Raw genomic sequence first — 26,804 nt, 5'->3', positions numbered from 1 at the left:
GAATGAATCCCCACCCCTAAACTGGTTGAAAAGATGTGAATCAAAGGAGGACTGTGTGCCGCTATTTGTGCTATATGAAGACAGAATTTTGAGAAGGTTCCAAAAGGAGTGGTCCTAACCCTCAGACCAACTGTAAAGTGTGATCTGCCTCAAAGTTCTCAAAGAACAGGAAATATCCATCACAGTTTGGTGGACACGAAGAGGACAAAGATATACAGCTTTAAACAACAGCCAAATGCAAAACAGATGCTGTAATATCATGAAAAATGTCCCTTATAAGAGGTTACATTCTCCAGCGTGACAGCAAACTTCCTAAAATTCAGTAAATCAGTAATGTATGTCTTATTTACCTGGAAAGTGAGAAAAAATTGAGAATCATGGATATAAAATTACTTCCTATGACTGGCTTGTTATGGTTTGAAAGGACATCTCAAAACAGTAAGTATCTTGTGCATCAAAAGTTGGAACCAAAACAGTCGTGTTGTGTTCAAGTACTGGCCTTACTGAATACCTACAAACGGAGTTAAAATAAAAAAAAAAAATGGATGATCCCATTTTATCAGTGCCACTCACATTAGTAGACCTAGCCAAAGCAGTCTCAGGTCAAATATCCAGCTATGCTGCATCAAACATACAGTTCCAACTCAAATAGCACTAAACCTTCATTCTAAAAGGCACCAGGGTACTCCAATATCTGTAGAAAAGGATCAAAATTTTTGTCAATGTCAATACCTGCTACTCATGTGGAAATCTCCCAACACTGGAGTAGGGAACCTGATTGAGCCTTGAAATAAACCAAGTTGTCTGGAGAATCTACAGCTCAGTCTACATTAAGAAATGAAACTATTACAGAAAATGTTTTTAAGCAAGATGTCTTTCTGAACTGGTAGCAAAAACTGTTTAAGTACCATTTCAATCCCATTTTCAACACCATTTTAGAAGGAATGACAGACTTCTTGAATGGTATTGAAAACTATCTGCTCTACACTGGCATTTAAATTGTTTTCTATACCAATGGAATAGAAACTAACAAATAGTTCAGTTTTCTAGTGCAATCAAGGCTTAAGGTAGGGAAAGACTGGGGCAGAGAACAAGTATGAAAAATATTTCAGCTGGAAGGTGAAAGTTTTAGCGAATCAGAGTGAGTTAAAATAAGTGTTCATAATGGAAATCATTATGCAACTTTTATAGCTAGTGGTAACCCCACACCCAACTATAATCCCTCCTGCACTGTCTCATCCAAATGATTCAAAACTTTATTATCTAACCTAGTCAGAATCTAGCTAAAGGAACTAAACACATTACAAAAAGTTAAAAACTCACTGGTGTGGATATTAGTAGCAGTAGTTGTCTTGATAATTTATAATTCATTATATTGAATAACTGAAGTGAAAAGGACCCAATGTTTCAATGAAAAGCAGTTAATACATTCCTCAGATGCGTCTTCTGGAACTCAGGGCAGGTCTACACTTAAACTACAGCAGCACAGCTGCACCACCATAGCACTTTAGTGAAGACACTGCTACACTTCTCCCGTCAGCACAGTTAATCCACCCCCATGAGAAGCAATAGCTATGTTGACGGGAAAAGCTGTCCCATCGATATAGCACTGTCTCCATCAAGGATTAGGTTGGTATCATTGCGTTGCTCATGGGGTATGGATTTTTCACACCCAAGAGATGTAGTTATACTGATGTAAGTTTGTATTTTAGACCTGGCCTCAGTTGAAAAGCATAATATAACTAGCTGCAGTACAACTGATTAAATCACTGATTAGGTTTTTGCTCTGGAATCACTGCACTCTAGAGCAGTGGTTTTCAAACTTTTTTTCTGGTGACCCAGTTGAAGAAACTTGTTGAAGCCCACAACCCAATAGAACTGAGGATGAGGGGATTGGCATGTGGGAGGAGCTCAGAGCTAGGGCAGAGGGTTGGGGGGATGAGGGTGTAGGAAGGGGCTCTAGGCTTGGGGGGGCTCAGGCAGGGGCTTGGGGCACAGGCTTACCTCAAGCGGCTCCTGGTCAGCAGCGCAGCAGGGGTGCAGAGGCAGGCTGCCTGCCTGTCCTAGCACTGCGGACCACGCTGCGCCCTGGAAGTGGCCAGCAGCAGGTCTGGCTCCTAGGTGGAGGCGCACAAGTGGCTCTCGCCTGCAAGCATCCCCCCTCGCCCCCCAGCTCCCATTGGCCGGAGTGCGGAGCCCTTTGCCACCCTTCCCTCCACCACCTAGGAGACAGACCTGCTACTGGCCACTTCCGGGGCACAGCACAGTGTCGGAACAGGTAGGGAGTAGCCTGCCTTTGCCAGGCAGCACCGCCAACAGGACTTCACCAGAGCATCTTCACCGGACGCGCTACATTGCAGCCGATGTAGCGCTTCTAGTGTAGAACCGTCCTCAGTATTTTACTCACTTGCAAAGTCATCTTGTATGGTAAATAAAAGTAGTAAAAGACTGTTCTTTATAAACAGAGATCATGAGGAACGGTCATTCCCACCCATTGATGCATATACAAATCAGGCTGGGAAAGGGTACCTATATCAGTAAGAGGTGATCCAAATTACTGAATCCAAACCCTAGCTGATCTTTCTGGCTACACTGGATAGGAGGGGAAAGGCATGACCCTGGAGGCTCAGACAGAGAATAATTGGGCATCCACTCTTCTGGCCTATGGGTGCCATGGCCAAGAGCAGAATTGGATTATCTTTTGATTGGACTTGGGTGTAAACAGTCTATTTACGTATGAAATCACTTACATGCAATCTGAACAATGGTGTGCTAGTCTTGCTCCTTTATTCCTGCATTTAGCTTGCAAGTGAACCTGAATGCTGGTTTTGCCATAGAAGTATATGGCTCTGAAGAAGAGACAGGTGTATCAGGTAAAGAATCTGATCTCTGTTTAGGCTCCTACTTTTTATTCCATCTTGGCACTTGACTTGAGTCATAATGGTTTTGTTGTCACTCTCCTAATGGATATCTGCAATTTGCAGGGGGACCCTGGGAAGAAAGCTGGTTATTACATTCCCCACACTTCCAGGAGTTTGATTCCTGAGGTCGCCACTTGCCCTGTGCCATGCAAGGTTACATGAGCTTTCCAACCTAATAGTGAGTGACAGTTATTTGAATTTCCCAAGGTTTGTCCTTAAAGAGATGAGACTACCACTGAAGAGACAGACTAATATCTAGGATTTTCAATAAGGATACATATTCTGTTCCCACCAGTGCCTGATTAGAAAGTTCTAAAGGGGAAAGAGGTGGAGTACTGCCCCAAAAATCATTTCCACAAACTACTATCAGGTCAACTAGCTGCAAATTGTGAAGGGCATGAATTTTGTTGAATTTCTTCTTCAGCGCTAGCACAAGACTTAGGTTGGCTCAGAAATCCCAGATTTAAGAATTACTGAGATGGGTCAAAAAGTTCTGCTGCTTCACTTTGAATCCATGATGTGCCAGGAATTGGATGGTTTAGTGACTGTGGAGAAATGTCAAGCCATCACCTCATTTAACTGCACCTTTATCAGTAGATGGTTCAAGTGGCAGTATGTGCAGCTGCGCTTGTCTCAAGTTGGCTACCCGGACCATCAACTTTTTGAACACATGTGCACCGAGAGTTTGAAGATAGAGATGTCCAGAACTGGACAAAGATCTTTTTACTGATGCAGAGAACCTGAAGTAGAAAACAGAGCATCTCTCTTTTCTGGGACTGGGATTATTGTTCCAATAGAAGAAAATTAGCTACATACTTTTAAAAACACTTATCAAAGAGTACTTGAACTAGCTTCTTTCTGGATATGGTGTCTGCATCTAAAGCCTAAAACACATTCTTCAAGTCAGTGTTTTGCAAAGAAGAGATGTAGCAAAGAATGATGTGACAGCAGAGGAGGCATCAGAGGATATGTAGTGTTACTTTGATAGAAGCTAGCTTTTCTTATCTTCCTATATGTTTCAAAAGAGGACCTCTGTCTCCGAGAGAGAGAAAGTGATACAGTGTTGTGCTAGCCAAATCCATACACTCTGTGAAGTGGCTGGGGAACTGCACTACTGTTTATAACCTCCTTTCCGAATGTTTGGTGTTGTCAGGGACTTACAGTGCAATCCAAACAAAAAATACTTCATTATAAGGTTCCTGAAGTTCATAAACACCAGACAGCAATATCTCACAAACAGGAATACTCAGAATCAGCTGAGGGGACGAAACTAATGTTCTGTAATGCATTCCACCCAAAAAGAAGGGACTAAAGGAGTATGAAGAAAGGTTAAGATATTGTGGGTACCATAAGTGCACATTTTTTCACTTTGACTTATTATTGTCAAGAAAGAAGTCAAATATTTAATAGGAGAAACAGTCCCCCTCCCCCCAGCCATACCGTTACCACCCAGGTCTTTGGAGGAGATGCTTGAGAGTGATATGCCTTCTACACATCTATCAAAGAGCTTAAAATTCTCTTAATAATTTAGAAAAGTACACTCTCAAACGGTTGTTTGTTAGAATATACCTGCTTCTAGGAGAAAAATGTTGACATGAGCCAGCCCTCAAAAGTTACCTCTTCTAAAACTTATGTTTCACTGTGGACTATAACACTATGGTAAATATCTGAATATAGACAGGAAGAATTAGCTCTGAGATATATTTACAATGCTATAGATCTAGGCAAAAGGCTCAAGATGTGTTTATGTATGTCGGTTGAGTTTCTCCATTGATTTTGATGCCAAAAGATAACCACCACAAAAAATTACCATAAAAAGTTTAGATATTCAGCTCTGGATTTTGTCAGATAATTAAGCTTATGTGAGAGAAATCAAATTCTGATGTCACTTAAACAGCAAGCATTTAGAACTTAATTAAAAATATTTCAACACCGTAAAGAATATTCAGAAATTTAGATTTAATCTGTGCTAAGAGAAACAAAATGACTAAATGAGAAGAGCAACAAAAATTATTAAATGTCTAGAAAATATGACTTATGAGGGAAGATTAGACTAAACAAACCCAATTTTTTCAAAGAAGAGATGACAGAGGGGACATGATAACAGATTTCAAGTACGTAACAGGTTGTTAGAAGGAGGAGGAAGAAAAACTGTTAACCTCTGAAGATAGGACAAGAAGCAATGGGCTTAAATTGCAGCAAGGGCGGTTTAGGTTGGACATTAGGAAAAACTTCCTGTCAGGGTAGTTAAGCACTGGAATAAATTGCCTAAGGAGGTTGTGGACTCTCCATCGTAGAATATTTTTAAGAGCAAGTTAGACAAACACCTATCAGGAATGGTCTAGATAATACTTAGTCCTGCCTTGAGTACAGGGGACTGGACTAGATGACTACGGCTACGATTTAGTTACAGGTATTTTTAGTAAAAGTCTTGCACAAGTCACAGGCAATAAACAAAAATTAGTGGCCTGTGACCTGTCCATTACTTTTAATCGCAGGTATCTTTAGTATAACCGGGGGGAGGGGAGGAGGGACGACACTGAGGGGATGTCTTGGGGGGCCGCTGCAGGGGGCCAGCAGCACCAGCTGCCAGGGGCTCCTGACCACAGCTGCTCCAGCTGGCCACCTGGGGACCCCTGCCTGGGACAAGTGGACTGCGGCAGCTTTGCCCAGCTGCCCAGCCAGGGACGGCCACCTGCGGTGATCCAGAGGACCACGGCTGCTGTGGCTGGGGACCACTGCCTGCTGCCACTGGAGCAGCAGCTGGTGTGGCTGTCCCCTGGACCGCTCCACCAGTGACTGGTGTGTGGCGGTCCTTGGAGCCACTTGAGCAGCTGGCCCTGGAGCCAGCCACACTGGCCACTGCAGAAGACATGGAGGTCGCGGAAAGTCATGGAATCCATGACTTCCGCAACATCCGGGACAGACACAGAGCTCTATAGATCACCTCTCAAGGTCCCTTCCAGTCCTACAATTCTATGATTCTCAGGGCTTGTCTACACAGTCGGTTGCAGGCTAGTGCAGAGTATGTTCACGCTCCAGCTTGCCACAAACTGTTAGTGTAGACAAGCTGTAAGAAAAACTAAAATAGGTTTAAAAATGATTGCTGTCGGTTAATTGCAGTTAACTCACGCGATTTAACTAAAAAAATTAATCGTGATTTAAAAAATGTATCGCGACTAATCGCGGTTTTAATCACACTGTTAAACAATAGAATACCAATTGAAATTTATTAAATATTTTGGATGTTTTTCTACATTTTCATATATATTGTATTCTGTGTTGTAACTGAAATCGAAGTGTACATTGTTTTTGATTACAAATATTTGCACTGTAAAAATGATAAAAGAAATAGAACTTTTCAATTCACCTCATACATGAACTGTAGTGCAATCTCTATCGTGAAAGTGCAACTTACAAATATAGATTTTTTTGTTACATAACTGCACTCAAAAACAAAACAATGTAAAACTTCAGAGCCTACAAGTCCACTCAGTCCTACTTCTTGTTCAGTCAACTGCTAAGATAAACAAGTTTGTTTACATTTACAGGAAATAATGTTGCCCGCTTCTTATTTACGTCACCTGAAAGTGAGAACAGACATTTGCCTGGTACTTTTGTAGCCGGCATTGCAAGGTATTTATATATGTCAGATCTGCTAAACATTCATATGCTCCTTCATGCTTTGGCCACCATTCCAGAGGACATGCTGATGACGCTCATTAAAAAAATGCTTTAATTACATTTGTGACTGAACTCCTTGGGGGAGAATTGTATGCCTCCTGCTCTGTTTTACCTGCATTATGCCATATATTGTATGTTATTGCAGATCGTCTCTGATGATGACCCAGCTCATGTTCATTTTAAAAACACTTTCACTGCAGATTTGACAAAACGCAAAGTGAGAAAGGGGAGGAAGGGGGACTTGTGTCATGGCCACACTCGGTAGGTAGGGAGCTGCAGAGTGAGCCTGCTCCACAGAAATTGCCTCTACCACTCCTGTCCCAAGTGATGCCTGAGCTCAGCTCCCTGCTCCAGGCGCTGCGATCTGGCCCCGGTGTGTGGGGTTAGAGTACTGTTCAGCCCCCACTTCTAACAGGACAGGGGATTTTGTGAGTCAAAGCATAACAGTCCCACAAAACCCAGGACTGTTGGGAACTGTGCATTCAGCTGTAACTGCAATTAATCTAGTGTAAATCAACCACAATTCCCATAGACAGAAATGAAACATGCCACTAATCAGAATATAAGACAAATTATATAAAGTGGCCCAGAAGTTAGGTCAAGTTAAAAGAAGACAAGTTAGGTGATGGAGTAACTGCATGAAACAGCACTGGCACAAAGCATCAACAGCTGAAAATAGTACTAACAATGGACCAAGCTATATTAAATGCAGAGCTAAACAGCTAACACTGGAATGGCCAGTGGCAGAAGAATTCTGTTGACTACTCAGATAGTCTTAGACATAAAAGCTCCTTATGCTCACATGCTGCATCTGTAGTGGAAATGGTAAAATCACTCAGTCTCTTCCCATCACCTTCTTTTGGGCCACATCCCAGTTGATCCAGGAAGACCTTTTTCAGAACCACAGAGTGGGTTTATGGGACAGAGAAAGGGATTCACCATAGGGAAGGCATCCCATTATTCTACACTTCTATCAGGCAGGGTAGAACAATACTATAATCCTCACTCTGTTTATGTGCTTTGGGTAGAAAAAAGAATGAAGCACTCAACTGCTGATGTATGTTTTTGGGTATTATTAATACTTGTATCCACTATTTCCTTTTCATCACCTACTTCATTACCATTCAGGTGTATGGGTATTCTATGTAAATTAGAGAACTAGCAATAAGACAAGCAATGTAGCTCACTTGTTATATGGAAAATGTAACCAGACACTAAAAAGTCAAACGGGCCTATCAGTATACTATCAATGTACAAAAAGCGTATTATGATCATATTTATGGTCATTTAGGTCCAAAGACAATACACCACCAATATAACAAATGTGTCTTTCAACTAGTAAGAAAAGTTTTAAAGTATTAGGATACATATTCAACCACAGATGTTTAACATTCAGAAACACTGCAAAAGAAACATTCAGACAGACACTTCATTTTATCTTTACTTGACTGTGTTTAAATTCCAATAGTTTTCCCAAAACACACCATTATTAGATCCAGATAGCCTCATGATGTTTTAAAGCCATCTGCTTCAAAGCTATAAGAAATGGAAACTCAGGATAATTGAGCATACATATTCTTCAGTTCCAGAATTTATGTTTGTTGGTTGACATCACAAGATCTTGACCCTTTTCATTTAAAATTGAAAACAAAACCTGTGAACTACTCACCTCTGGCTGAATAGCTTTAAATACCGGGACATCCATTAGTGTTATCTGACCCTGAAATACAAAGTCATACATTACATTCAAAATTAATTTTCTGTCTGTTTAAAATCCTACATGGTTATAAGGTGCCAACTGTACTCTGCTGTATTTTGTTGTTTCACTATAATCATGCTGGAAACATCCGATATTATGAATCTGTTACCAACAAGTATCTTTGCTATTACCATTAAGACATGCTGCATATCCAAAGTATAAACCAATGGTCAGTATTTTACATTTATTCAAATAAACATAATCCTATCTACAAGCAAGTAAGTTATTCTTATGACCTGAATCCTGCATTTGTTTATGAGAGTCCTGATTTAAAACGTATAAGCTATTAGGTCAAATATAGAAAGATTTCTAAAAATCGCCAAGAAAGCACTTTCAATTCCTTACGAACTCAGTTTCTCTCAATCCTCCAAACAGCCATCTCTTACGTGTGTGTTTCTTTTGAAACATTTCTGCATCTCATTAATCAATCATGTGTCATTTCTCATGTTTGTAACATATGAACCACAAAGTTGAGTGGTTCCTCTGTCCCAAGGACACACGAGACAAAAGTCTATTTTTCCTGTCTCTATAAGTTCTTATATGGCATCCCTCACTATAGTATCAGTTTATATGCCAAAAATTAAAAACAAAAGAATTTTCTTCCTTCCCACCAGCTAAAATTAATAAACAGTGGTTTGCTTTTTTGTGTTTTTAGCAAAGGTGATGAGAGGAGCTGTGTTTCTGTGTGAGAAGAACTATTGACAGAGATGAGTTTTGTATTTAGTTTTCTAAACTAAGGGAAATCAGACAGACCTAGCCTCACAAGTTCATTTAAGAGGCAACGAATAATAGAACAAAGTTGTGAATTTCAGTTAGTTATTATTCCATACTCACCCTTTACGTAAGAGTTTCTTCCTGCAATCCTTTCACCCATACCAACCACAATAGTCTACATTATGTGTTTATGCTAAAAACAGAAGAGCTGCTTTTTAATTTAAAAACAAACCTGGGTGACTGAAACCATCTCTTACAAAAACAAACGAAATCAGTGTATTTTAGAAGACAAGGAAAAGGTGAATTATTCTAGAAGAAAAGACTTTTCACCACATCGTTAAAAAACTGCCTATAGTTATTAAATTATCATTCAGGAGAAAATTGTCACAATAATCAAACCCAATGAAATTCTTAACTCCCTGGGAATATTAAGTACACGCATGATGTCTGTGTATAAGCTGTTAACTTTTGTCAACAATACCTCCTCATGTTTTGATTTTATTTCCAATCACAACTATAATGTCTGTTAGGGTGTTTACTTCTTCTCATTTTCATCATTGACCACTACAATTATTTTTACCTCCTTGCAGCTATCAATCCAAACAGGCTTTACAATGGATTTTTTGGTTAGTTCAAATACACAGGGGGCAAGGGGTGATGTTTACTTTGTTTTTTCAGGTCAACCCAAAATGAAATTTTTCAATTGGGTAAATTGTCGAGTCAAAAATGTTTTGAGTGAGGTCAAAATGAAACATTTTGTTTCCACCCACTTCAGTCTTTTCTTTTAGATTTCAGGCATTTTGACACAAACACAGGAGAACCAGACGAATACAATGGCCGGGGAGCAAAAAGGGAATGGTGAAGAGGCAGCGGCAGCCTCCCTTATAATCTTTAGCTCAGTTAGGAAACTCACCTGGGATGTGGGAGACCCAATTCAATTCTCCCCCCACCCCCCATCACCTGATGTGGAGTAGGAATTTAAACTTTCATCTCCTACGTTGCAGGAGAATATCCTAGCCACAGGATTACAGGCTAGTCCAGTGTGGATTTTTCCTCAAATCTCTCCTGTTGAAACTGTTCAATTTTTTATAAATAAATAATCCTTGGAGCACAGATTTGAACTTGGGTCTCACATCCTAGGGGAGTGCCCTAACTACCTGGCTATACAGTCACTCTCACTCTATTTCCCTGGGTCAATCACTATTCATTGTCTCAGAGAGATTAGAGAGGCTATAAAAATAAAAAACTCAATAATAATGGGGGATTTCAACTATCCCCATATTGACTGGGTACATGTCACCTCAGGACGGGATGCAGAGATAAAGTTTGACACCTTAAATGACTGCTTCTTGGAGCACTTAGTCCTGGAACCCCCAAGAGGAAAGACAATTCTTGATTTAGTCCTAAGTGGAGCCCAGGATCTGGTCCAAGAGGTGACTATTGCTGGACCGCTTGGTAACAGTGATCATAATATAATTAAATTTAACATCCTTGTGGCGGAGAAAACACCACAGCAGCCCAACATGGTAGCATTTAATTTCAGAAAAGGGAACTACACAAAAATGAGGAAATTAGTTAAACGAAAATTAAAAGGTACAGTGCGAAAAGTGAAATCCCTGCAAACTGCATGGAAACTTTTTTAAGACACCATTATAGAGGCTCAACTTAAATGTATACCCCAAATTAAAAAACCTAGTAAGAGAACCAAAAAAGTGCCACCATGGCTAAACAACAAAGTAAAAGAAACAGAGGCAAAAAGGCATCCTTTAAAAAGCGGACATTAAATCCTATTGAGGATAATTGAAAGGAGCATAAACTCTGGCAAAAGAAGTGTAAAAATATAATTAATTATAACAGCTAGCCCAAGACTCAAAAAATAATAGCAAAAACAATTTTAAGTACATCACACACAGGAAGACTGCTAAACAACTAGTACCGGGCAAACTGGTTGAAACTATAGCAAAGAACAAAATTGTCAGAGACAGAGCGGAACATGATTTGTTGGGGAAGAGTCAACATGGTTTATGTAAAGAGAAATCATGCCTCATTAATCTACTAGAATTCTTTGAGGGGGTCAACAAGGGGGAGCCAGTGGATATATAGTGTACTTAAGATTTTCAGAAAGCCTTTGACAAGGTCGCTCATCAAAGGCTCTTAAAGCAGGAGTAAGCAGTCATAGAATAAGAGGGAAAGTCCTCTCATGAATCAGTAACTAGTTAAAAAATAGGAAACAAAGGGTAGGAATGAATGGTCAGTTCTCAGAATGCAGAGGGATAAATAGTGGTGTCCCACAGAGGTCTGTACTTGGACCAGTACTATTCAACATATTTATAAATGACCTGGAAAAAGGGGTAAACAGTGAGGTGGCAAAATTTGCAGATGATACAAAACTACTCAAGATAGTTAAGTCCCAGGCAGACTGCAAAGAGCTACAAAAAGATCTCTCAAAACTGGGTGACTGGGAAACAAAATGGCAGATGAAGTTCGATGTTGATAAATGCAAAGTAATGCACATTGGAAAACAATCCCAACTATACATATAAAAAGATGGGGGTCTAAATTAGCTGTTACTACTTAAGAAAGATCTTGGGAGTCATTGTGAATAGTTATCTGAAAACATCCACTCAATGTGCAGCAGCAGTCAAACAAGCTAATAGAATGTTGGGAATCGTTAAGAAAGGGATATACAAGAAGACAGAAAATATCGTATTGCTTCTATATAAATCCATCATATGCCCACATCTTGAATACTGCGTGCAGATGTAGTTGCCCCATCTCAAAAAAGATATACTGGAATTGGAAAAGGTCCAGAAAAGGGCAACAAAAATGATTAGGGGTATGGAATGGCTTATGTATGAGGAGAGATTAATAAGACTGGGACTTTTCAGCTTGGAAAAGAGATGACTAAGGGGAGATATGATAGAGGTCTATAAAATAATGACTGGTGAAGAGAAAGTAAATAAGCAAGTGTTATTTACTCCATCTCATAACACAAGAACTAGGAGTCACCAAATGAAATTAATAGGCAGCAGGTTTAAAACAAACAAAGGGAAGTATTTCTTCAGACAAAGCACAGTCAACCTGTGGAACTCTTTGCCAGAGGATGTTGTGAAGACCAAGACTATAACATTGTTAAAAAAAGAACTAGATAAATTCATGGAGGATAGTCCATCAATGGCTCTTAGCCAGGATGGGCAGGGATGGTGTCACTAGTCTCTGTTTGCCAGAAGCTGGGAATGGACGACAAGGGATGGATCACTTGATGGTTACCTGTTCTGTTCATTCCCTCTAGGGCACTTGGCATTGGCCACTGCACTAATATTAGGGTTTTTTTGCATTTCACTGCCCAATTCTTAGGGGAAAAATATCAATCTCCATCAGCTCCGCCCAGCAGAGATTGTAAATTGCTTGAGCAGTGGGTATATGCTAAATACCTCCCACCCCAGCCTAGAGGTTTTCCTCTGGAAGGTTTACAATCTCTGTTAGAGTCCCATGAACCTGCAGAGTGGTCCACAACCCGAAGGCATCCCAGTACTGAATGTATAAGTTCCTTGATATGGAACCATTTGGCTTGCAGAGCTTACAATCTCCTTTGCAATTTTATAATAAATATATTTTACACTGTATTAAACAAAAAACACTAAAACACACAAGCAAAACTGCAGATTTCACACATTTAAAACTAATTAATTATTTCCCCACCAAACCTGACTTGCTTTTTAAGTCTCAATGATATATACAAAACAAGCCAAACTGAAGTGTCTCACTTGAGCTGATTAAGTTAGAGGACAACATTTCAGCTCAGAATATGTGGGGAAATGTATTTTATGATGCTTACTTTATGAAAACAACTCAACAAATTTTGCTCAAGCTTCCTGAAATAAATGACTTTTAAAACCAAGCAAGGAAAGATTCAGCCCAAATGGAATACGAAGAAGTTAAATTAAAAACATGCCTATTAATTTGATTTTGGTACTGCAGACCTAGAGTAAAATTTCTTTCCCAAGTCCTTAACACTCGCAAATCCATGGAAGAAGATTTTGGTGCTTTCTGGCCAACTCCATCTTCTCTGGGTGGCTCCGTTTTTTTGATACTTCAAGCAGAGTTCTGAAATGCTCATCTTGACTTGAATTGTTCAAATGAAACATGTTTCCCACAATCATTTTTCTTTATCAGTGTCCTTCAAGAAAAAATTTGTAAGCGCAATACAACTGTAAATTTGCAATATCTCTTTGTTCTGTCCTCCGGGTAGGTCTTTGTGACTAAGTATTTTGACTACAAAAATTAATATGGGAAAATTCATTCTTCTATATTCCAGAAATAGAGTATGTCTAGCAATCTTATACATAAATTAAAGAATGTCTTCATAGCTTAAAATGAAAGAGGAAGGACAGATAAAACAGATTCTAGAAAGATTTCGGAAGATCAACCAACCTACAGCAGAGACAGACAAAGAGAAATATATTTGGTTATGCATGCCAGGTAATAGTTCTAGAATGTGTCAGGGAGAAGCATTACTTTCTATATGAGAATGTTGGTTTTCTTGGATCCAGAAAAACTGAAGAATCCTTCAAGAGGAATGCTCATCTTTCAAGGAATTTATGTAATTTGTGAAGTTAACATCTGGAAAAGCAAACAATCTTGTGGTTAAGGCACTGTACTGGGAGTTGGGAAATCTGGGTTCAATTCCCAACTCTGCCACTGAAACACATACAGGATTTATTGGGCAAGGTGTTGCAGTATTTCAGCTCCCCGTCTATGCAGTGATAATAGTACTTTAACTTACATGGGTGTGGAGGGAATAAATTCATTATTATTTTTGAGGTGTTCAAATACTACAATGATTACCATCACACAGTTTTTCCTGTGTGTGCGGGTGGGTGGGGGAAGGGGGGACAAAGAAAAGAAAATATATAAGAAAAGATTCTCAGACAGACTAAACTAGAAAATTTACAGCCAGTAGGATGATGACCAACATATTCAGTTTCCTCCTCAAGGACTACAGGGTCCTTCTACAATTTAGAAATTGTTTATTGGGGATTTAGCTGGACTGCTTTAGGGAAAAATGCAAGTAAGAGGGGCCATATCATTCAGTTTAAAAATCTTCCAGAGCTCAGGCTCTGTAGGCATATGATCCTCAAGGACAACTGTAGTGGTGTTAGGACTATATGCTTCTGGGTGCAGAGCTGTTAAACTGCAATCAGTTGCATAGTGTAGGTAGTGTTCTTTTCTTCCATGGCAGAGACATGCCTTGGGTTTAAGGGATCGTGTGTACAGGAACTCTGTCCACTTAATGTTCATCTATAAAGGTGGCTGAAGACGACTAGATCCTTTTTTACTGCGTGATGAAGGCAGCCCAAAATATCCTACTTGGCCAAATATCTCTATTTCAGACTAGTTCAACTGCTTACAGGCAAAGCAGATTTATTCCAGAATAGTGAAAAGCAGCATAGCTGCAGATTTTATGTAATTTCTGTCCTTGCTGGTAAACCTCTCAGCTGGTTTTGAAGATAAATTGGTGTGCTGTCTTTGAGGCAGAGAAGTATCTGAGCTCCACAGACAGGGCAGCCTGCCAGAAAGAACTATAGCATTTCAGTTTCCAATTTGACTTTGCTGCCTGCTATGTGAGGTCATGAAGAAGAACTCAACTGTTATGAATAGGTCTCGGAGATGCAGAAAATGGTTTTAGAATGGATGATGGACTAAAACTGCTGGCTATAATGCAAAATGAAAGTCTAGATTTTGGTTACAGATTAATATTCACAACACTATTTCCTTGGGATGTTGTAAATTCTGAAAGCAGTACTTTGTAATTTGTTTCATAACTATGTTGTTTATCATGAGGCATATTCATGGCTTCTAACTCGGCTTAACATTGTCTAGCCTAATTGGCAAAATGCTTTTTGTCACGAAAGTAATAGCAAGGATTCTGTTAAGCATAGCATCATTTATATTTCTATCCTGATGCCCAAAAGTAACACTCTGGGATTAAGAGTTCCTCTCTGGGAATTACACAAAGAGAAACTTATTTCCCCATGCTAATTTTTTTCCCCTACTGTTACTCACCCCTTCTTGTCAACTGTTGGAAATGGGCCATCCTGATTATCATTACAAACTTTTTTTTTCTCCTGCTGATAATAGCCCACCTTAATTGATTGCTCTCATTATAGTTAGTATGGCAACACCCATTTTTTCATGTCCTCTGTATATATATATATATTCTCTATGGTACACAGAATGTGCACTGCCAACATGATTTGATCAGGATCCAAAAATCAGCAAGATTAGACTTCCCAGTTGTGGTGGTGAAGACACTTATCAAATTCATCTCTTTGCATCATCTATGCATTGGAGATATTTTCCCCTAAGAGCACAGGAGTATGGTCTCCACCTGGTAGCTGGAGACGTTACTGCCACCTGTTCAGTACTGGAGGTTCAATGCTATTTTCCTATTCCCCTGGGGTTTTAATAAATGTACATCGTATCTTGCCTTTTCTTTCTACAACAAAAGTATTTCATAGTCCACATCCCTCACCTGACTCACTACTTCAAAAATTCCCTGCCACTTTGCAAGTAATTTGTTGCCTATGACTGGCAACTGCAACGGGACTTAGCCTCCTCACTCTCCAAACTTGCTGTAGTAGTCTTTACTACAGGTGTATAGGAAGTATACCTTGAGGTCAATGGCAATTGCAACAAATTACAACATGGTTTTACGAAGGGCAGATCGTGCCAAACCACTCTGATCTCCTTCTTTGAGAAAGTAACGGACTTATTAGATAAGGGAAATGCGGTGGACCTAATATACCTTGATTTCAGTAAAGCGTTTGATACGGTACCGCATGAGGAATTGTTGGTTAAACTGGAAAAGATGGGGCTCAATATGAAAATCCAGAGGTGGATAAGGAACTGGTTAATGGGGAGAATGCAGCGGGTCGTATTGAAGGGTGAACTGTCAGGTTGGAGGGAGGTCACCAGTGGAGTTCCTCAAGGTTCGGTTTTGGGACCCATTTTATTTAATCTATTTATTACTGACCTCGGAACCGATTGTAGGAGTGGGCTGATAAAGTTTGCGGATGACACAAAGCTGGGTGGTATTGCCAATTCGGAGGAGGATAGGGATATTCTGCAGGAAGACTTGAATGACCTTGTGAATTGGAGCATCAGAAATAGGATGAAATTTAATAGTGAAAAGTGTAAGGTGATGCATTTAAGGATGACGAACAACAATTTTAGTTACAAGCTGGGGACGCATCGGTTAGAAGTAACTGAGGAGGAGAAAGACCTCGGGGTCCTTGTAGACCGCAGGATGACTATGAGTCGACAATGTGACGTGGCGGGGAAAAAAGCCAATGCGGTCTTGGGATGCATTAGGCGAGGTATATCTAGTAGGGATAAAGAGGTGCTGCTTCCGTTGTATAAGGCGTTGGTGAGACCTCATTTGGAGTACTGTGTGCAGTTCTGGTCTCCCATGTTTAAAAAAGATGAAATCAAACTGGAACAGGTACAGAGAAGGGCCCACTAGGATGATCAGAGGAATGGAAAACCTGTCGTATGAAAGGAGACTAGAGGAGCTCGGGTTGTTTAGCCTGTCCAAACGAAGGCTGAGGGGGGATATGATTGCTCTCTTTAAATATATCAGAGGGATAAATACCAGGGAGGGAGAGGAATTATCCCAGCTTAGTACTAATGTGGACACGAGAACGAATGGATATAAACTGGCCGTGGGGAAGTTTAGGCTTGAAATTAGACTAAGGTTTCTGACCGTCAGAGGGGTGAAATATTGGAACAGCCTTCCGAGGGAAACGGTGGGGGCGAAGGACCTGTCTGGTTTTAAGATTAAGCTAGATAAGTTTATGGAGGGAATGGTTTAATGGAAAAACATGATTTTAGTCAAAGGAATACCATGCCATGGCAGGTAAATAGTATAATGACGAACAAGGGGCAGGCTGGAGACTCTTGCCTACATGCTCGGGGTTTTACTGATCACCATATTTGGGGTCGGAAAGGAATTTTCCTCCAGGGTAGATTGGCAGCGGCCATGGAGGTTTTTCGCCTTCCTCCGCAGCATGGGGCAGGGATCGCTGGCAGGAGGATTCTCTGCGAATTGAAGTCTCTAAGCCACAGGATTTGGGGACTTCAACAGCAGAGTCAAGAGAAAGGATAGGGACAGCTTTGTGGCCTGCATCATGCAGGGGGTCAGACCAGATGATCATAATGGTCCCTTCTGACCTTAAAGTCTACGAGTCTATAAGTATCAAACTGGAAACATGAAAAATCAGATATTTTATCATATAGCATGTAGACTCATAGACTTTAAGGTCTTAGTATAGTGATTGGTACTCTCTGCCTACGTCTCCTCTGATAATGTGGACCCGGTTTTATGTTCAGAGGTATTTACTGAGTTTATTTAATTGTTTTCATCAGTTCTGGCACTGATTGAGCCAGGGGTGTTATAAATCTCAACAGATCTTCTTGCATACAATATCATTCTGCCCTTTTCTCATTAGCATCAATGTGCCCAGTTGAAAATCTTATAGCTATTGCTTCATCATATAGCCTTCCTGTAATAATATGGGAAGCAGACAGGATAAATGGAAACCCAAATGGAATTGGACAATTAAAAGTAAAATGAAGTACTAAGAGAGCCAAGCATGGACTTCCCTACAGGAATAAAAATAAGGGTTTGTTTTTGAGGGGGTTTTTTTTGTGAATTTATCCGTTTTCCCATCTCAGCAAGAATGGGCAGAATAGGATATCGTACAAATAAACTAACACCAGAAGAGTTACAACCAGTTAATGCCTCCACCAGTAAGCAGATATGCCACCTCCTGGTCGCTCAGTTAACAGTGTAGAACTTCAGCCATGGAGTACTTCAAGCCTATTCACACAAACATGAACCCTAAAGTGAAGATTTGTCTCATTAGAAAAAAAATGAATGCATATTCAAACCTTGTTGGCAAAAAAGGAAAGTCATTTGCTGGACAGTGTAAACTGGACTACAATTGCAGAACAGTTAACCTCAATTTAGAAACTCTAGCAAAAGCGCCATTTAACAAAATGAACATCTGTCCAGTTTGGGGAATAATTTGAGTAACGGAAAAAGACTATAATAAGGATTTTTATGCAATGTTAAGATTCTGGCTCAATAGATAATATATTAAAACCTTAATGCAAATTAATGGTTTCTCTTACTAAAGCTGACTTGGTGGCTTTGAAGTGCTGTGAAATATGAAACAGGGCAAATAATATCTTTGTATCTCGCTCTCTGATGGTAATCTAAATTCTGCAGATGGGCTAAATCGACATACCTCATTGCTGCTCAACATCATCCTCTACTGGCTGAATAGGAGTTAGTCAATGGAGCTCCATTCAGCCTTGCCAGCTAACCTGAATACATAAGTGTAATGACCATTCATGTTCGAGACCCAGATTCCAAAACCAAACCATTATTTTCTTCATACAGAGGTACCATAGGTTAGGGAAGGCACTATGGTATTGTATGCAGCTGAGCTTGGGATGCCAAAGACCAGAGTGTATAGGATTGAGAAAAATACAGTACTGAGGGACATTTTTTTTTTTTAAATATCTTGCTGAGAGTTTTTTTTTTTTAAATTTAAAAGATTTTTCTAAGGCACTCATCAGCCTAGTATCTGAATGCCTCACAAACAAATGAATTTATCTTCATAACATACCTGTGAAATGAAGGGTAAAATAATTCCTTGTAATTCAGTTTCTGTAAAGATATCTCTTGTGCAGAATTTTCAACTCCTGGGTCTTAGCTCAAGGGTAACAGTTCTCCCTGAGCCATTAAGATTTAATGATCCATCACATTCCACCTACTGCTAAATACAGATATTTCCCCCTCCAAATGTTCTAGTTATTTTGATTGCGCAGGAAGTGATGCTTCCATGATGACAGCCCATGCCAAATCATCAACACAATCAAAAATACCACCAAGAAAAAAATGAAAGCTAGGTGCAAGAATAAAGATAATTCTAAAAGAATCGCCAAATACTATGGGGAACTAGGGAGGCCAGTGAGATTCCAGGAATATAATAAAATATTGAGAAGCATAATAAGTAATTTACCTTTTTCTAAAGATATTATCTGTGAACAATTCTTACTCCTGAAGAGTAAAAAAAGTCAATAAACCTGGTCTTGATTGTTGCAGGTGCAATGTGTTGAAAGTTTTTTTGTTTTTGTTTTGTTTTGTTTTTTTTAACTTTTTTCTAATTCATAAATACAAAAGAGGAGCAAGGTTCCTCTTAAACATCCAACAGTGCACAAAACAGTCAAGAGACAACAATTAAACTTCCAGTAAAGTAAATAAATCATCCAAGTTTAAAAAAATAAAAGGGACATCTGGAAAAATGAAGTGGATGGGAGAGTCTGGTCTCTCCTCACCTTGGAAACAAGCTCTGGACTAGAAAGCCACATACAGGATTCCCTCTTGAGGCTAAATTCAAACAATAATGTTTTGCACATGTATATTATACAGATATCTCCAATGGAAACATTGGAAGAGACATTTGTGGCAACCTTACCCAAGATAAATGAACCTTGATATAGCCTTCCATCTGCCAGTCAGCCAGGCCAAAGCAATAAGAGATACCAGATTCATTTAGATACAGTTCTTTTGGTCACAGTATTGCCCAGCAAATTGGTGTAAAAATACCCCCAAAGTTGAGTTACTCCTGGGGGAATTCTGTGCATCTGCGGACATGCAGAATTCATCTCTCTTGCATCATTTTGTATTTTCCCCACATAAAAAACATTTTGCCTAAGAAGTGCTGGCTGGTCTAGCGCCACAGCGGCCGCTGGTGGGCAAAACACAGAACTGCAACACTTAGCAAAATGTATTTTATGCAGGAAAATACAATATTCTATGTCCACTGCCGCAGAATTCCCCCAGGAGTAGAGTTCATCAGAGCACACTGCCTGCAGAGCCAGGTTAGGACAGAGTGGGGCACACAGGGCTGCTGGGGGGCAGGGGGGTCCACAGACTGGGATTCAGAATGGCTAATGGGGGTGACAGACTGGAGCATGGGCTCAGGAGCTAATGGGGTGATAGTGTTGAGCCTGGGGATGGGGACTGCAGAGACCCAAGGAGAATGAGGGGTGTGTGGAGAGGGGCAGACATGCCTGACTGAATGGGAGAGGCTTGGGGTCAGCCAGGGTCTGCATGGGGTAGGCTTCCCAACACCCTAACAATTCCCGCCCCCCATCCCCAAAAGAAAAACCTCCCACCCACACCCAACACCCTCCAGATTTACTCTCAGGCTCCTTCCCTCTTCCTCAGCTCTTCCATTACCCTTGACTCCCCCCAAGCCTTTGCACTGCTTCTGACAAGTGCAAGAAATACAGTTCTGTATTGTAATTTAAATGAATGACACGAAGTTCTGTATTAATATGCCTCGTAAGGAATCTATTTGTCAAAAAAAATTACCAGAATCTTTTTTTTTTGGTCTGTATTGTAACAGACATACTTGGTGACAGATATTTTGAAATAAATTACCAAAATAATTGTAACAGGCATGATTATATTGTGTTATATTGACAAATAAAATATGCAGAATTTTGCAAAATTTTCAAATATTGTGTGCAGAATTTTTTATTTTTTGGCACAGTATTCTCCCAGGAGTATAGGGCGGACTTTTTAAATGGGCTTTACAGACCATTCCAGATAAAATACCCATGATCTTACCATTCAGCATATGGCAAAGGACCTCACCAGGACAGGGATGTGGGCATAGGAACAATGCTAACAAAAGAATAGGCTTTGAGTTGAACAAGAAGGTGAGGCTTCAGAGTGTTCCTAAACCTCATTCACCCTGCAATGGAGGTCACTGTCCATGTAAGAAATTTAAGATTACATGGGTTCAACAGAAGTTTTTGTCAGCTTTGATGAAAGCCCCCCTATTACGGAGGAGACTTTTTAACTGATGGTAACTGAGTGGTTAAAAATACAAAGCCATGTGAATATAATTGCAGAGACAAGTCAAACTGACTAATTCATGACAAGTCAAAATATCTGGCATGTTCCTTGATGGAATTAATCTTAACAATAATCAAGCAGTTTTTATATGATGCAGGTAAAGGGGTCCTTGTTGGTTTGTTTGCCCCACACCACAAACTTGTTATTCTCAGCATACTTCTCAGTTTACTTCCAAGATATCCAACACCAGAGTACCTGCTTAGAGTCACCCGGGCTGCAGAACTGCTTCTCTACCAGAAACCAGGATGTTAGGCTTGTGGGTATGGATGAAGGCCAGATGCATGCCTGGTTTTAGGTGATGTTCCAGATTCTCATCATAATGGGACTGGCTTAGCCCACACGCTAACAGAAAGAGGTTTACTCACTGTACCTACCGTTTGAGATGGACTCTACACATTCAAACCCCAAGGAACACTTCATAGAAGTGTCATTGGAGTACTCTCACATGCCTTCCTGCTCCTCCTCATTATTCCCAAATGTTCTGAGGGTAGGCTATAAAAGGGAGTGTGGCAATAAGTCCCTTCCACAATTTCCTCAGGTCTGCAACTGTAATAAGAACTCTGATGACGAGGGGAATGTAAGAGTGAGTGAGTGCTGCTTCTCCAAGTGACCTCTACACATTCCTACTCTAGAGATAGTCTGATAGAATTCTGTGTCACAGTACTGGTTAATTCAACTGTGACTGGAAAAACTGCTCTACCAAATTGTGCATTGGACATGGATATTGACCCCCTCCCACACTCCAACCCACTGCCACAGACCTGAACTCCCCCCACCTCCCGCAAACTCCTCATCCCCAGCCCTACCCCTGCATCCCAACCTTCCACCCCAGCCCGAGGCCCTCCCACACCCCAAGCCCCTCATTCCCAGCTCCGTTGGGTTGCGGGCATCAACAATTTTCTTCAACTAGATCGCCAGAAAAAAAGTTTGAAAACCACTGCTCTACACCTCTACTGCTGCCCTTAAAGGTTACCAATCCTCATGACCTAAGGGAATTCTACCAGTTTCACACTGAGGAGCTAAAACCTGGAGCTAATCTTGCTCAAATGATATTATAATTCAAGTATTATAAACCATATTTTACAGATGAGGAACTGAGGAAAAGTAAAAGTGACTTGCCCAAGGTCAACAAAAATTATTAGGACTATGGAACAGCTTCCATATGAGAAGAGATTAAAAAGACTGGGACTGTTCAATTTAGAAAAGATGACTAAAGGCAGTTCTACACTACCACTTAAATCAAAGTTGCATCACTCAGGGGTGTGAAAAAGACACCCAGCTGTGCGATGCAACCTAAGCGCTGTCCACTCTGGCACTACATCAGCAGGAGACACTCTCCCATCAGCACAGAGCATCTTCACCAGACATGCTACAGTGGCGCAGCTGCACCGATGTAGTGCTTCTAGTGTAGACCTGCCCTAAGGGAGGATATGACAAGAGGTCTATTAAACATGAATGCGATAGAGAAAGTTAATAGGGAATGTTATTTACACCTTCACATAACACAAGAACTACCTGATGAAATTAATAGGCAGCAGATTTAAAATAAACAAAAGGAAGTACTTCTTCACATAATGCACAGTCAACTTGTGCAACTCATTGCCATAGGATGATGTTAAGGCCAAAAATGTAACAGGATTAAAAACAAGAACTAGATAAGTTCATGGAGGATAGGTCCATCAATGACTATTAGCCAAGATGGTCATAGAGACAACCCCATGCCCCAGGTGTCCTACACCTCCAATTGCCAGAAGGTGGGACTGGACCATTCAACATTACCCCTTTTCTGTTCATTCTCTCCGAAGCAGCTGGCATTGGCCACCGTCAGAAGATAGGAAACTGGTTTATATGGCCCATTGGTCGGACCCAGTATGGCCATTCTTATGTTCTTAACACAACACAGATCTCGAGTCTGTATGCTGTAAATCATAAAACCACCTTTCTGTAACATACCAGTGTACAATCCAGACTAATGAGCAGCTGTCACCCCTGCCCTGCAACTTTGGGTGCTTTACAATGCCTTGCTGAAGGAATTTCTACTTGGGCTGTTCACAAACAACTTTCCAGCATGCAAGCCACAACTTGAGTGTTTGTGTGTAACTGCAGCCTGCCAGCCATAGCTGGATTACTCTCAGGCTCCTATCAGTCTTGGTTATACTGCAGGGTGACCCCAACACACTCCCAGTCTTAGATTTCCCCCCAGAAATGTATGTCCTGTATTGTCCAGCCCAGGGCCTGGAGGAAATCGGCACCTGTGACCGAAGGAACCACAGAGGGCCTCTTTTTGAAGCCCTGTGGGTGGGAGGTGGGGAGAAATAGGGTTGTTAAGAGGGGAAAACAAACAGCACCAAAAGTATAAGTATTCCCACAAAAAGATAACTTGTTGATTGCTTACGGCGTATTCTTCTGGTGTAACCTTGAGAACGTCGAATACCACTGCATCAAAGCTTTTCTTCAGTTCAGCAGAACCTTTATCACTTAAGGATTCAGAGCTGCTACTCTTCTGTCAAAATAAAAAAAAAAAAAAGAACAGATACAGTTCTCTTTTCAAAACAAGAAGAAAATGTTTATTTTCAAGTGTCTCTTTGTTGCAAGAAACATTTCTATACTGCAAATTACCCTTGTGTGTGTAGCATATTAGGACATGTAGCATATTAGGGCCTGACCAAAACCCCATTGAAACCAGAGAACCTCAGTTGACTTCAGTGGGCTCTAGATGATGCTCATAATGCACAACATTTACACAGAGAGAATTGGCATTTAAACTTGCTTACTCAAGGCAAAAAATGATTTCTACTAGTCTTAGATTTTAAAAAAAAAAAATCACTGCACAGGGCGAATAGATACAAAGACTGGTCAAGAAAGAGCTAACATTGAAATAAAATGGTAATTGCAGGTAAGTACTAAGATGATATAATATCAGCTATCCTACCTCCTTTCTTAAGCACTAAAATCACTGCAATTACAAAATAAATTTGATTTTTGTTTAGACCTTTTGTAGCGATTGGGTTAGCAGACAACATGAAAGTAATAATTTACAGTCTTATTAATCAGTTTCTCTCTTAAATGTGAAAGGATACCAGAACTCCAAAAATTACTTACAATCAAGATTCTGGATATCAGATATGCAAACTATCCTAGTGGATGGAAACTGAAATGTTGCTCTCCTTCCCCTTCCCCAGCCATCCCATTCCTTTATCTTTTTGGTTTTCTGCCTTTTTCTCCTATTCTCTCCTGATTTTTTTTTTTTTTTTTAAGGGGGAATGTCAGTAAAATATAAAAAAAGATACATACTGTATACAAGTGTCCTTGCTAAATGCAACTATATTTCATAAGATATACATGATATTTTAAACAATAATCTTGGACACAATATGTCTGCATTGTACATACAGCAAATTGTGGGATCTGAGGGGGAAGCTGGGTTCTTCCCTTCTCAGGGGTTACCACCAATAATGGTTCTGGCAACCGAACTTCACTGTTTTAAAATTATATTTTTAGTACCAATCCAGCAATAACTGTCCCAGCAGCTGCATAAGCACTAGTGCAAACTACATTTGGATGTTCTCAACATCTTTCCATGAAAACCAGAGCAAGCAGAATTTGTTTCTGTTATAATCAGTTAGATAACCCAACTTCTAATTTTCTACATATAGATAGGTACTGGGACATCTGGAAATGGAGTGAACTAACCCAACTGAAATTTTAAATAGAGTCCTCTCCATTTTTTAAACTTATTTTAAGGAGCTGTTGGAGCAGAAAAGCACAATTATGGCTGTTACAGTAACTACAACATTACTGTAACGGTATAATCTCTTTTCAACATATGCATCAGGAAAACCACACAGATTTGCATCTTCAGCAACCTGCATGATGTACTTCAACAACATTTAATGTTAAAAGTTAATATTAAAGAACAAAAAGACTGTTTTTTCAAATTGTCTACAAATAGAAACTGGCTTCCAATCACCAACGTTAGGTTCCTGTAATACTGCTTTGTAACGTGTGAACACTCAGATTACTGTGCTGAGTAAAACAACAGCAACTATCTATTCTTAAAAGCCCTTTTTATTAGTTTACCAGCACACAAACAAATAACTGCTTCACTGAAGTAGCCTGGAATGATCAGCCACTTTTGATACAACTCAAATTATTCAGAAGAAAAAAAAGTAACTGAATAAGCAAAATAGCAGCTCCAAAAGATCACACTGATACAGACTGCCACTGTACTTAAAACTTAAAGACGCTTGTGTAATTAAACCCAATGGTATCTCAGCCTAACAGAGAGGCAGCCATGTTATCAACAATCAGGCTTTATGGCAGCATTCTCTAAAGGGTTATTTTATTCCGAAATATATGACTAAGATATGACTAAACCTGAACTATTGGCCTGCAACTAAACAAATCTCAAAATTGTGACTGACTTGGTATCCAGTTTCCAAATACATCACAGCACATTTAGACTGCTTTCTAAGAGAGCAATATCTCAATTATTGGAGATATTTGACCTGATCTTTACTGTCTTGCACCTTGTGTAGTCATTTACTCAGTCATAAAAGAAATCCAAACATGTTAAGATAGGAAATGTGGTAGGGCAACCAAGCAACCTTAAATCTGCCCAGTAACACTCCTTAAAAAATATTATTAGGATTAAACCTTGGTGTTAGTGGTCTTAGATTAAACAAATTTTTCAACATTAGATTTTTTTTTCCTACCACCTGATGCCATATTTTAAATTTTTACACTGAATCTTAACTCTGAATTTCCTGGATTTATAACATTTAGCTTGAGAATAATTACAACATCCCTGCCAATTTATCCTAAATACTGATTTGTAATCTCAATTTTAACTCCATTTTAATATAGTTTGTCTTGAAATCTTCTTGGGCTGTTGATTTTAAAAAAATCAAAACATTAAACAAAAGTCTCAAAGAATTTTATTTGATATTTCTAATGATTTGAAAATATGAAAAATCATCCTTTTAACTTCTATGGATAGATTCACTGGTACACTCTAGCTGTATTATGCCACTCTGGAGAAGTGCAAAGCAGCCAGGACATATTGGCTAGTTTTGCTAGGTTTACAGCTACTCTTTTTTGCCAGTGCAGCAGAAAACAACCCGAGTGTACCCCTCATTTTTACCCTCCTCCCTATCTTCTAAATTGCTCCTTCCAGCCCCCTGCACACGCATGGTTCCTTCTCTCTGTTGAGTAGATTTGGTGCAACAGGTGGCTTTTGAGAAGAAATATTTAGGATTAATGATCATTTTTGCCACTGTTTTTCATAATTAAGTTTATCTGTCAGAGGCTGGTGCATAGAATCTCCTTCAACAGAAACTCACAAAAAAAACCTGCCCTTTGTAAAATAGCCACTATCTTACATTTGCAATGAGAGTGAAGCCAACCAAGCTTCCTCAGGGAAGATGATGGAGCTTTATGTGGTCGGGGGCAGACCTGTAAAGTACTCAGGACTTTACTCTACACTAGATACTTCCCTCCCAACATCCATTGCTGGGTGGATGCCATTATACAGGTATAGAAATGTTCATACTGGTATAGCTTATTCCAGTTCAGGAAGCAAAATAAACTATACTAGTATAAGTGCACCCATGCTAGGATTTGTACCAGTATAACTATATTAGTAAAAATCAACTCCTAACCAACACAGGTTTACAGATAACTTCTAGTGTACACCAGGCCTTAGTACAACTGTTCAGTGAACAGATGC

General features: G+C 39.9%; 1 protein-coding gene across 5 annotated transcripts in view; it reads right to left on the bottom strand.

Moving 5' to 3' along the window:
- RALGPS2 (Ral GEF with PH domain and SH3 binding motif 2) overlaps positions 1 to 26,804 on the bottom strand; it is a 297,768-nt gene that overhangs the window by 217,910 nt on the left and 53,054 nt on the right. For all 5 annotated transcript variants that reach the window (XR_004646742.1, XM_034778255.1, XM_034778258.1 and 2 more), the window contains 2 exons: positions 23,472 to 23,579; positions 8,275 to 8,325 (listed from right to left, as the gene is read on the bottom strand). Coding sequence is in view for 4 of the 5 variants with exons in the window: in XM_034778255.1 (XP_034634146.1) it covers positions 8,275 to 8,325; positions 23,472 to 23,579 (159 nt within the window). In the remaining variant the exon portion in view is untranslated. The remainder of the gene's footprint in view (positions 1 to 8,274; positions 8,326 to 23,471; positions 23,580 to 26,804) is intronic.

Source organism: Trachemys scripta, chromosome 8 (genome assembly GCF_013100865.1).
Source record: "Trachemys scripta elegans isolate TJP31775 chromosome 8, CAS_Tse_1.0, whole genome shotgun sequence".
NCBI classification, from domain to species: domain Eukaryota; kingdom Metazoa; phylum Chordata; order Testudines; family Emydidae; genus Trachemys; species Trachemys scripta.
This window is presented reverse-complemented; position numbering and strand designations above follow the sequence as displayed.